The sequence below is a fragment of the Alligator mississippiensis genome, chromosome 14 (genome assembly GCF_030867095.1).
Source record: "Alligator mississippiensis isolate rAllMis1 chromosome 14, rAllMis1, whole genome shotgun sequence".
NCBI classification, from domain to species: Eukaryota; Metazoa; Chordata; order Crocodylia; family Alligatoridae; genus Alligator; species Alligator mississippiensis.
This window is the reverse complement of record NC_081837.1, coordinates 10,995,945-11,008,918: the sequence shown is the minus strand read 5'-3', so window position 1 is coordinate 11,008,918 and position 12,974 is coordinate 10,995,945. Positions and strand designations below refer to the sequence as shown.

The window sequence follows — 12,974 nt, the reverse complement described above, 5'->3', positions numbered from 1 at the left end:
ATCCGGATGTCTGACTCCAGACTCCTGCAACAGGTTCTGTTCTCCCAGCTCAGTCAAGGTGTATGCACAAGAGAAGGGCAGAGAGAGTGCTTCAAGGATGTCCTGAAGGTCAACTTGAAAAAATGCAACACCAACCTCACTAAATCAACTCGTGGGAGACTATTTCCTAGGACTGCCCCAAATGGAGTAAGAGTCTGCTGCAAGGATCTCAGTATTTTAAAACCTTATGACGACAGCAGGAGATAAAAAAATGCGAGCAGCAGAAACAGCATCTCGCTGAATCAAGAATTTGGAGCCACCCATCCCTCAAAGAAACCGATTTCTGAATCCCAGATCAGCCTCAACAGCCATCTTCAGACCCACAGCTAAGACAATCATAGAAAACAATCATCCTTGACTGTGAGGGATTGCCGAAGAAGGAGGAGTGTTATTAGGGATGGGTGAGTGGGGCAGCCGCCCCAGGTGCCAATTTAAAGGGATTGCAACAATGGCAGTTGCTGCCACTCTGGGCACAATGCTTCATAGTTATGCTTCTGCATTTCTTCGTAAGAGACAGCCAGGTAGCAATTTTTTATAATGCTTTTTTCCCCCCTGTCCCAGAGCCTTAAGAAATATCTCCCATATTTATGGTTCAGGGGAATGGTGGAAACAAACCAGACCTGCACACATATCATTATTACAAGCAGTCCCAACCCTATATGGAGGAAAAGAGAAGAGGGTTTATGGGCATTTCTTGTTGTTTGTCATGAAGGAAACAAACTGTGGCAATTCTGAATCGGGCAGGTTAAACTGCAAAATAAATGGAGTGAGAAACCTTGGGAACACTATATACATAACCAGCTACGTGACCTAAAGGTGATGAAATGCACTGAGAAACAGCAGTGTGTATTAAAACCAAATGGGACCTAGATCACCAAGGTTTTTTATGCCTCCTTTGATCTTCCTTCTGCCAGCTTCTCATCTACCAAAAAAACGTTTTCTGTCCAGGAGACATCCCCTAGAAAGATTCTTTCCCTCTGCCCTTTGATTCTTCTACTTTCAGCTCTGCAGGATTAAAATTCTGCCGTCTGAGATATGTATGTTGCTCTTTTTTAAATCAGCTGGAACCAGAGGCTGGAATTTTGCTTTTCTATTAACTCTGTGCTGAATTGGGGTCCCTAAGACCATCAGTCTTGGATCCAGCTTGCCAAGCTGGAGAACTGCATTTAATCCAAACTCAGCTCAGTGTCTGAGCTGGTAGGGTCTCGGAGCACTTGGGTGACATTTCAATACCTTGTGAGAGTAAATTCAGAGACAGATATGGGAAAAATGATTGCTAAATTCCTCAACAGCCACAACTTGCATCACTAATAGATTTCTGTATTTAATTAACTAGCATTACCATGGCATTTAGGGAATCCAGTCATGGGGGGATGGGGGATGAACTTGGTGGGGGGGTTAACCCTGTTTTTCCTTTTAGACATTTGTGCCAGCCCCTTGGTCACCTTTTTGCCTTTTTTAATAAATAGCACCTATGAACTGCTGGAATCAGGAGCTCCTCTACATTAGTCTGGGCTATAAGGTTTATCTTAGGGATGTGAAAAGTTTAAACAATTAATTGTTGAACAGATAAGTGCAGTGATAACTGGTTAGCTTACTGGTTATCCTTTAGGTGGGGCCAGTGCAGTCTGGCAGGGAAGTGGGGAAGTTAAGCCACACAGAGCCCCAGTAGGAACCAGAAGGCAGCAGGGCAGGCTGGAGGAAGGGAAGAGCAAGGAGAAGGGCTAGTACCCATAGCCAAAAAGGAAAACAGGGAGCAGCCTAATGACTTGTCGTCAATTAAGCAGTTAGCTTTTCCTTCACAGGCACTCCCTTCCGCCCAGAGCAAGGCTTCACCTGGGCTGTGTTGTCTGGCTGGGCTTGCCTCACCCCCTCCCTCCCCCAAGTCAAAGGGCCCTGGCAGCTTGGAGCCATTTGGCAGCTTGAGTCCAAGCTCCTGCATTATCAGCTGATTGTTTAATTGATATAATTAGAGGAGGTTAAATGATAATTTTTAAAACTATATTTACATCCCTAGTTTATTTATAGCCATTAAGTAGTGGGTTTATGCTCTTTTGGGGTACAAATGAATGTTTATGGGACTTGGTTTAGGTGGCTTACTTTAAGCTGCCTAAACCTAAACCAAGAGTGGTTCCTACAGGTGTTCGCCACTGCTGGGAGTGGCACAGACAGTTCAAGGTAAGTAACTCAGAGGAGAAGGGAGGAGAGGCTGGCAGGATTGGGAGTGGGGAGTTGGTGGGTCCAGGTGAGCTGGTAGGTGTGCATGGGGTGGGAGGGGGTTGGTGGGTCTCTGGTGGGGGTTGCCGGGTTTCTGGTGGGGGTTGCCCAGTCCAAGAAGAGAGTAGCTAGGGAACTAAAAATCACCTGATATGGGTTGTGGGGTGGGGTAGCAGCAGCACAACCCTGGGGCTGAGGCAAGTGACTGAGCTTTCCTAGCTCTGGGGCTGTGCTGTGAATGGATGCAGGCATTCATTAGGCTGATTTAACCCATTTTAGATTGCATTAATCTAGGTTGGTCTAAAGTTAATTCACTTCCCGAGGCAAACTAAGTTAGATTGGGCACACCATTTTGGGGCAATTTAAGCTCATTTTTTGGGCAATTTAAACCCTTTGAACACCTGCACACCCAGGCATTTAGATCAACTTAATTTTGGTTATATCTATATAAATGTAACGCTTATACATACTCTGTCTGGCCTTCCTGCTAATGCACTTCATCCACCTTGGCAGCTTCACATGCATTATCTTGTGGCTGGTGTTGTCAGTCATTTGATCATGGTATACATGCCACTCCATTTGGCAATAGCCTCAGTATATCAGTACATTCACTGTAGTTGTAGATCCTTTCTTACAAAGTATATGTATCTTGTACCTTCTGATTGAATGATGTGGATTATTGCATCATATTTTATTCTGAAGAGCTTTACAAGCTATATACCATTTGCAGGAATCACTTTGCTCACAGCTGGTATTTAGGCACTTAGGAGTGGAATGTAGCAGCTGTTAACACCATATAGCAACAGTACACCAGTGATTGAGAGCAAGAGCAAAGGAAATACCTTATCCATTTGAAGCTACATGGGGGGTAGAGGGTGCAATTAATCAATTTTAAGGCAAATCATTCTCTTGGGGAAAAAAAAATCCTACATCTTTAATGACCATAAGTGATCGGCATTTGTGTTTGCATCCTCATTTGAAACTTGGCACCTTGAGATGCATGTTATCTCCTGGAGCAAGTCATTTCAGTACAAACCTTGAAAAAAAAATCTCTAATTAAATTACCAAGAACACTTCACTCAGCACTCTGAGTTTCCCTTGGAAGTTTCCCATCCAAGGATTGACTATTCAACCCTGTTTAGCTTGTGAGATCTTTTGAGACATGAGCTCCAGATACCATGGCTGTTCCAATAGGTCTGTAGCATCTTCCAACTTTGGATTGATTCTTATGATAAATCCTGTCTTTATTCTGGTAGTAGCTAGAGGAACATATGTATGAAGCAAATTCCTGAATCCTTATATCCTCAAACTTTGTAACCGGGTTCAAACATTTACTCAGTTCTAGTCTCTGTGACTGGCTGAACTGAACCCCAGAATTTAAACACCCTCAATTGTTTGAGGAATTTGTTAATTTAGATCCAGACTTTTGTGACAAGGGCCAGTCATTGTCCATAGCTGATCATGTACTCGCTTACATCCATGGCATGATGACATAACCAAAACCAGCTGTTCTTGAAACTACTAGTAGAGCAGTGGTTCTCAACCTTTTTCGTACCAGGACCAGTTACAAAGACCGATGGCTTGGTCTGACCCCCGCCCCCCTGGCCCTGTCAATGCCCAACCCACAGTGCCCTGCCTCCCCTACCCTGCTGCAGCCTCGGTACCTGGCCACCTTCCCTCAGTGCCGGCAGGCATTCGCCCCCTGCCCCCACACCCATCCCCTCCACGCATGCGCACATTACCCCCCCGTCACCCTGATAGTCCCCAAGCCCTGGCCCTCCAACCCCTGCCCCCCATACACTTACCTTCATCTGGCTGCTGGGGCTGCTCCCACAACCTTGCCAGTCTGCAAAGGGAAACCCATGCTTTCACACATTTTTCTGGCACTCGATCACAACCATTTGAAATATTCTTGCAGGCACTTCTGGGTGGCAACCCACAGATTGAGAAACACTGTACGAGGGGGCTAACATCCTGAAAGTTCTTGGCCTACCATCGTCTCCCTGGAGCACATTGTGGTTCTCTTTGATAACTCTCTTAAACATTACAAATGCTTACATATATATTTCTTTATGCTTCGCTGTATAATATAGCCATTCAAAACAAACATCACATTCCTTAAAACTATTTACCCTATTATGTTCCCTTTTCTGGTAATTTTAAATCATTCTGAATGGTATTATAAAGAACATGTTGGGGGGATTCTGCAGTGGATGGTCTACTCTTTTCAGAGATCTGCATGGTATTGCAAAAATGTCCTTTCTTGCGACTCCTCTGACACATGCCTCTTTCGCTGCATAATGTTTCTGTCTGTGGCTTGATATTTTGTCATTCATTCTACCACTTTTCTGCTCTTCCCTTCAGAAAAAGTTTCGTAGTCTCCCCCACTCTTAATTCTGCACTGTTCGTATGTTGTAGTAAAGGAGGTCTGATGGCTCCTTTTACCTTTGTTTTTGTTCCTTCCTTCATTAGTATTGTCCATTGTAATCTTCCCTATGTCACTAGCATATGTCACATTGCTATTTCTTTATGGTTTTGCCTTTCCCCACTTTAGCAAGGATTGACTGAAGCTGTGCTGATAAATAGATGTTTCTTACGACAACAAGAATCCTGTCTTATTAGTCCTCCTTTCAGAAGTGTTCAGCGTGACGGTGAACTGCAGTTATAAAAGTGCCTGCTTTTTCTTCTTGTTCTTGGAACCCCCTGTTAAATCTGGCCCTTTCATATATAATATTCTGTCTGTTTGTGAATGAGCATCAAAGAAAGTTCATTTTGTTGTAGTCTTTCCTCCACAGCGAGGGGTCAGGCAAGATAGCAGCAGTGGCATAACCTGTAGCAATTAAGGACTTTATTTAGCATTCTTGCACTTTCTCCATCAAACCAAAAGCCATCCAATATCACTTGAATCTCAAAACCAAACTAAATTTCCCTTACAGCAGAGTATTACAGGTTCCATTTTTTGCAGGTGGATGGGGCTGCATTACTTTACTGCTGCTCAAGTTTCTTTCCGGCTTTTTCCACTTGCTCTTTGCTCAGCGCTCTGTTATAGTCTTTGAGAATCTCTTCTTCTCCATTATTTCTTCTTTAGAGGGAGGGATTCACCATTTCAGATATTGCATGGTGTGCTATCCTTGCAATTCAACAACATCCTGCCCTGGAAATTCCCCATTTGCTGCCTTTCTCCTGCAATATGTGGGGTGCCAAGAACTCTACCTGGAAGAGCCACTTTATTCCAAATGCACCCTTCTTCTCAATGAAGGCAGTTTCCTCATTAAATCATTATACAACAGAAATTAACATTTTCTTTCAGTTATGCTGAAGTACAGGAAAATGCTCTCCCCAGTTCCACTATGCCTGTGGTGTCTGTTTGACTGGACACTAACAATGAAGGCTATGTATTGCATTATATTCCACTTTACCGGAACCCTTCTCTGGTCCAGAAAGCTGCCATCTCTTTATGAAATATATTGCCAGTTTAGGAGGGGAATAATATATTTACTGTAACTGTCCTCAGTGCAGGAATAATTTTGCCGTAGAGATTAAATTTTTATATCATCTTGAAGAAAACTAACGCTTTTTCAGTCCCTAGGGAATTTGATGTCTGGCTTTTCAGCAGGAATGGCCCCTATATTAACAGATGTAGGCAGAGGCATTTTTTTTATTGCTGCAATGTCAGAGCTGTACGCTCGTTTTATCCCAACCTTTAGCCTTCTGGGAGATTTTGAGACACTTTGGATAAGTGTAGGTTAATGATGGGCTACACACATAAATGGTAAGAAGTCTTGTCCACATCAGCATCTGGTTCTTACACAAGCTATGTGACTCTCCTGAGTTTGCAAAATCGACCAAAAAGATCTCCTAAAATCAGGTCTTGTCATGTGACTTAGGGGTGTTTATCACTTGCAAAAAAGGAACTGTACGGCTATATTTTTAAGGGTTAAGTCAAGGGTGCTGAGTGAATATGGAGAGGAGTTCTTTTTAACAGTTCTGTACATCTAAATAAGTAAAATAAAAAGTGTCTAATTAAGGTTTTTGCTGGATCAGATTCCACATCCATCTATTCTTTTCAGCCCTCTTTTCTGAGGCATCTTCTAAGCCAATTGGAAACAAACTTTGCTCTTTTTTCCCCTTCAATTGAAGTTTGGCTGTGAATACTTTTCCCTGCCAAACATTTCTTATTCCTTAGTTTCACACACCCTAAAACAAAATGACACTTTGGTTGCATGATGAACTTTTCTGACAGCCTAAACTAGAGGAAGAAATGTGCGACCTACACAGAGCAAAATACATTGATCCAAATGGTTACATCACATGCAGGAATTTTCATTTTTGTGACTACACCTTTGGGTGCCTTTGATATTCTGATAGGACAGCATTGAAAAAGAGGTCTTTTGCTTGCTGCAGATCTTTTACCCATTGTGGGTGAAATGATTGCATTGTTTAACTAATTTCTTTCACTGATTGAATGGCTTGACATAGGTATACCTCCATATATTGTCACAGCATGTGCTCAAGAAGGAGTAATGCAGAAATATGCAAAAATAAGCAGTAGAGAATAGTTTTAGCTGGTGGATGTGAATGTGCCCCGGGTGCATTTGTCTGCATGGAATAAAGGAGTTCATGACAGTGTGAGCATTTTATTCAAAGATGCTGATTTGAAGGTTATGTCTTAACCATTTTGGGGGGGGAATCTACCATAGTTGACTGAGAAGCTACATGTTGGCAAGACTTTAAACCTTATCTACAATTGGTTTCTTTAGCAATGAAGTGCTACCACTGTTAAAGCCAGGAGAGATGTCTGTGCCAGTTGCAGTGGAACTGCTAATGTGGACAGCTCCCAGGGTCACCAGTATTTTTAACACTGTGTCATAGACCTGCAACTAATGTCATACCCTGGCACCAGTAACTACAACGGGAAAGAGTTGCCAAGAAACCCTAACATAGACAATGCTTTAATTCCTGTCAACATGTAATTATCCAACATGTCAGTATTATCCAACTGCACCAGACAGTAAGAACTGACCCTCAGCATAGCATCTTTGAATGGAAAGCTCATATTTCTATTAGGCAGGCAAGCTTCTTTGAGCAGATGTGATTATCTTTTATTAGACCAACTGAGTAGTTGGAAAAAGCCAAGCCCATTTTTTTCCAACTAGTCAGTTGGTCAAATAAAAGAGATCACATCTGCTCAAAGAAGCTTGCCTGCCTGTGTCCTTAGACCAACACGGCTACAACCAAAAAACCAGCTTACTTCTAAGCCCTTCTTATGTCTATATGTTCTTTTAAAGCAGCAATGGTAAAAGCAGTAAGGATGAAGAAATTTGTAAAATAAATATAAATAAGCAAACTTACGGGTTCTGAGTTTTAAAAGTGAACTGTCAGGAGCTAAGGCGCCTGTAATAAAAGTAAGAGCATGCTAGACATTCTGGGAGTATTTCATAGCTCTCTGATATTTCTTTCCAGCCAAGAAATAGCACTGTTAGAAGGTAGAGTAATTTCACACTCATAACTGATAGTTCTTGGTAGAGACATTTCATGAACAGAGTGAAGGAAAATGAATTAAAATAATGGAGCCAAATTCATCTCTGTCTTAGGATGGTATAAATCTAGAGTACACCTATGAATCAGGGAAGCTATTCTCCTTGCCCAGGTGCAACTGAGATCAGAACGTGGTCCAGCATATCCTAATAATACAGCTTGTGTGACTCTGGGTGCAATTACTCATGCAAGGCATTCAGATATGACTCAGGCCCCCAAAATAAGACATGAGCATAAAAATCCTGATTTTTAATAATGAGCTCTTTGGCTTGCCTTCTGTTTTAACATGATAACAAGAGCTTCATGACAAAATCATGAAAGCTGGTTGGTAAGGATTAGTTAAATTTCACTGAAAGATGCTGTTTATTAAAGCATACTGGTTTTGCTACAATTCTGAAGTTATTTTCTCTCACTCTAGAACATGAAGTAGTGATTTTCATCCCTACAACTTGCTTTTCCTCCACTCTGACCCCACTGTGCCATATATCTTCCCTTCCTGAAACGAAGAGATCAGATTTCAATTCAAAGACTGGCATTTTGGCAGAATTTTGCTTTTGAAAGAACATGTGAAAGATTTTGGGTTGGTTCCAACATGAACCAATTCCAATTTAAATCTTAGAAGTTCCCACAAAATAGAATTGCTTTTCTCTGGTGAACTCCGCTCTGTCTGGAATTAAGTTGAAACTTGAGTTTGTGGCTATTTGGGCTGCGAATTTAAGGGTTACCATATTTCCAGTTTCAAAAAAGAGGGCACATGATGCAGTGGGGGGAGGGGGAGGTAATATAATTGTGGGGGGAGGCAGTGATGTGCCCGTGCCCTGCCCCCCAGACCATGCTGATGCCCCTTGCTCCCAACCCGCAGCCCCCTGGCAGTGCCTGTCCCCTGTGCTCCCAACCCACAGTTCCCCACCCCCCCCCCCCCCGGTGCCCCTCACTCCCAAACTACAGCTCCCCCAGCCCTTCCAGTGCCCCTCACTCCTGACAGTCAGCCCCTATTCCCCCACCCTCCACCCTTGCCAGTGCCCCTCACTCCTGCCCTGCAGTCCCCTGCTCCCCCTAGCCCTGCAAGCATCTCCCATCTGCCCTGCCCCTGTGGGCATAGGCACCGATGCAGCCCGGCCATGCAGCTCCCTGCTGCCCTTCCCCTGCTGGAGGCAGGCACCTCCTCTGCCCTGCTGCAGCTCAGTGCCAGGGAATACTTCGATGCTGAGCAGAGCAAAATCCCAAATCCCGGACTTTCATTTATATTTAAAAAACCCTCCTGGATGAAGATGGGAGGACCCAAAAAGAGGACGTATCTGGGAAAACCTGGACATATGGTAACTCTATAATTAGCATGATCTCTAAGGGGGAAGATTGTGCCATCAACTGCCTTTTGTCATTCTCTCATGATCTTTATAACATTTAGATATTTTATTAGATATCTACCCAATTTTCTACAGTTCTCTGCCACAAAAATGAACAGGAAACTACCTAAGGTTTTTGTTTTAATCAGTCATCAGAAAGAAACGTGAATCTCCACCAGTGAAAAGTATTAGGTCTTACCTTGACTTCCGACAGCCACCACCATTATAATTACTAGAGCTATTTTCAACAGTTCATTCGTGAGACATATTTTGTAGAGCTAGGCAGATATAAATAAATAATTCCATTTGATAAAGGTTTAAGTATGTTAGACTTTAAAAGATAAGAAACCTAGAAGGGGAAATTGTTTTTAAATCCACAGCATTTGTATGCTGTGCAGCGTTCATACTAAGCAAAAATTCATTCAGTTGGCAGTTCCCCAACCTTTTTCTATTCTTATTCCTTGTTCATTCTATTCTCCTCCTGGGGACATCTAACCTTACATGTAATTACCTCACTGAGAAAGGGAAGTAGGCATAAATAACCATAACCTCCCTAAGAAATGAATAGATGCACAGATCCCTGGGATGGATTGTCAGTTGGCTACTGATGGGAGAGCTGGCCTGGGGGAAAATGTCAAAATTTGAAAAAGTTTTTATCCCACAATGGGCTGAAAAGTCAGAATTTCAAAATCTTGCAAAAAAACCCAAGTTCCCAGGAAAATTTATGTTTAGTTGTTGATATTATGGTTTTGATGAATCTGCAATGAATTTGTTCGTCTAACACTGATTTCTGGTTCGTCTTTCCTCAGGTTTGTCTAAGTCACTTGGCCTCATTGAAGGTTATGGTGGGCGTGGTAAAGGTGGGCTTCCTGCCACCCTTTCCCCTGAGGAGGAGGAGAAAGCAAAGGGACCCCATGAGAAATACGGCTATAATTCCTACCTCAGTGAGAAAATTTCACTGGATCGTTCCATCCCAGATTATCGTCCAACCAAGTAAGTAGCTTCTTGCTGGATTAAGAGATATCAGCCTCATAGACCAACAGGTATAAGCAATAAGCCAGACTTGTTGATATCCGTCGTGCTCTCAATGCTTTCTCCCTTCCCACTTCATTTATATGAAGGCCATGTTTCATAGTTTGTAGGGTTGGAAGGGACCTGAGCAGATCATCAAGTCCAAACCCCTGCAATGGCAGGAAAGAGTACTGGGGTCAAACGACCTCAGCAAGGTGTTCATTTCCAACAGAGAAAGATTCTGTATATGTTTTTCAACCATCTTGAACAAGAATGATGAATAACCCTTAATCACCTCTGCAAAAAGTTTTGGAATATTATTTATATGTTGCTCAATAGTGAACAATTTTGTTAGCTAGATTTAAGCCAAAACAGCTTGAGAGAGAGAGAGCTTACCAGAGGATGCTTGCTTTATTTGAGTAATGTATTATTTTGTGTGGTCATAATTTGAGGCGGCAGACCTCTACCCCCTAACGTATCCGATAGAGAATTCGTTCACAAAGGCTTACTACTCTATAGAAGTGCACAGAGGGTCCTCACTCGTTTTCTAACAGATGCTTAATATTCCTTTTAGACTTCTAGGAATATCCTGTTGCCCCGTACATTATCCCATGCTGTCCTTATGAGTCAGTCTAATAGGATTGCCTTTGGTGCCAGTCCAGAATTGCAAACCCAGAGGTGTTGCAGTTGAGGAGAGGGAGAGATACTTGGAAGTCGCACCCAAATGGACAGATGAGCGGTCTTCCTTTTCTGCACTCCCTGACTCTATTAGCCCAGAGAAGGAGGGGACAATAATTGAACCCAAGACCGTGTCCATTCCATCTTTAACACTTTTCCTTGAGGTGTACCTTGTAAAACACCCATTTGTCTTTGCCTTTCAGGTAGCTGTCATCTTGCTCCTTCCCCCAGTTTATGGCAGTTGTTCAAGGACATTCTTGTGTGGTGGGGGGAAGGAAAGGGTAAAGAAAAACCTGAAATATGGGTCAAAAAGGCATTCCATGCAATTTAAGGTCTTCCGGTGTTTCTTTTACATTCAATGTCATGTGTAGGCTCCATAGTCACGTTGCTGTGCTACCAATGTACTCATAAAGAAAGCCACTTCAGCATGGGTGCTCAAAGGGCCAGATCTCAAGAAAGGACTTAGCTGCTGATTTCAGTGCCTGTAGGGACACAGCCCCCAGAGTGCAATCCAAAGCCCAGAGGTCTCCTACTTCCTAGTGAGTGCCCTAGTCTCCAGGCTGTTGTAATAAAAGGCAGGCACCAGCACCACCATCTCTTCCCCCAGACATATTTTTGAATGAAAGTATCTGTGGCTGTTGTGCTCTGGGCTGAACTCACTGCTGTCACAATGCATCAGGCAGCTTTTTGAATGCATCTGCTGGGCATTTTGGGAAGCTCGGATGCTGTTCTACCTCAACTGCAGGGCAGAGGTGGGAGCTAGGTTGCTCGCTGCCCGTGCCATGCAGATCCAGGCTTGCGCTGATGGAGAACTGCAGGTAACTGAAACTTCCCAGTCAAAACAACGAAGCAAGAGGTTCCTTCTTTGGTTAGGCTGCTCTTGAACAGGGGCTCTTTGGATTGCAATATTGAACTTAGATGGCTTAAGTCTGCATTAAGACCTGGGTCTGGCTCCAAATCTCTCTTAATAGCAAAGTACTTTTTTTTTTCTTCCTGATAGTCTTTAAGAGAACAGTGGCCAAATGAAATGCTAAACCATTCTGCTAAGAGTCTGGGAAAATACAATTGCTGCAAGTTTATTTGTATGAATATGGGTTTCGGGAATATTCTTTGCAATAGGAAGCATCAAATTCAATAGGTCAGTAATGTGACTGAAGGCTCTGATGAACTGCAACTAGGAAGATATAGATTCCCAAAGATGCATGCCCACTTGCTCTGTCATTAGGCCATTGACGAGGATATTGCTGGGTATCTGTAAACCACAGATAGCAATGAATAAAGAGAATGATAAACATGTAATACACACTGGTAAATGGTTAAGTTGCTAATGGCATGAAAAGTTGTAGTCTCTTATTTGCCAGTATGCTGTATAAGTTTCAGTAAAACCCACCAAATGGTCTCTACTCTCCCCACCATGGCCAACGGAAATGATTGGAAGGATTTTCAAAGAGGTTGGTGCCATTTTTCCTGGTATAATTTACAGTTCATTTGTACCAGCCATTCATTTTACTCAAACTTAGAAATCTGAGTAAAATGACTGGCAGGTACAAATCAGAACATTTGTATCTCTGACTGCCTGGTTTGAAAATCCTCAAGACAGGACTTTTGTTTGCAGTTATTCAAGTTTTTGCTTCTTATTCACGCTTCCTCATCTGCAACTCTGCCCTCTAGCATTACTGGCCCTAATTTATGAGATGAGTTTGGGAATTTATGTTTTACTGTGATCTTTATTGTGTGTGGCCAGGGTGGACTCATTCCTGTATTTTTACCTTGCCATTATATTATTAGTTTCGTTTGGGGAATGTTATTCCATATCTTCTTCCTATTGGTTTTTTTGTTGTGCATGCATGTTTTAAGGGGAGGAGGTGGTTTCTGAAAGGAAATTTTAGTGTACTACTTGTGTATTTTTGTAAGTGTTTCTTGTATATTATGAATAATTCAGTAATCTATTTGGGCACCTATACGTGTGCAGCATGTCTGCTGTGACTCTGTGTGATGTCTATTCAGCATCCCCGCACTTCAAAATGTTGAGTGAGTTTTAGTTGAAGCACCCCTGCAGCCACATACACGTGACACTATGGGCACTTTAATTACAGTGGCTCTAAGCCGCTCTAATTAAATTGCCCTCTTCCCTCCCCAACACTC

General features: G+C 42.7%; 1 protein-coding gene across 2 annotated transcripts in view; it reads left to right on the top strand.

The window, feature by feature from the left end:
- GALNT17 (polypeptide N-acetylgalactosaminyltransferase 17) overlaps positions 1 to 12,974 on the top strand; it is a 362,022-nt gene that overhangs the window by 119,470 nt on the left and 229,578 nt on the right. For both annotated transcript variants that reach the window (XM_019493492.2, XM_019493493.2), the window contains one exon: positions 9,950 to 10,133. In XM_019493492.2, the coding sequence (XP_019349037.1) occupies positions 9,950 to 10,133 (184 nt within the window). The remainder of the gene's footprint in view (positions 1 to 9,949; positions 10,134 to 12,974) is intronic.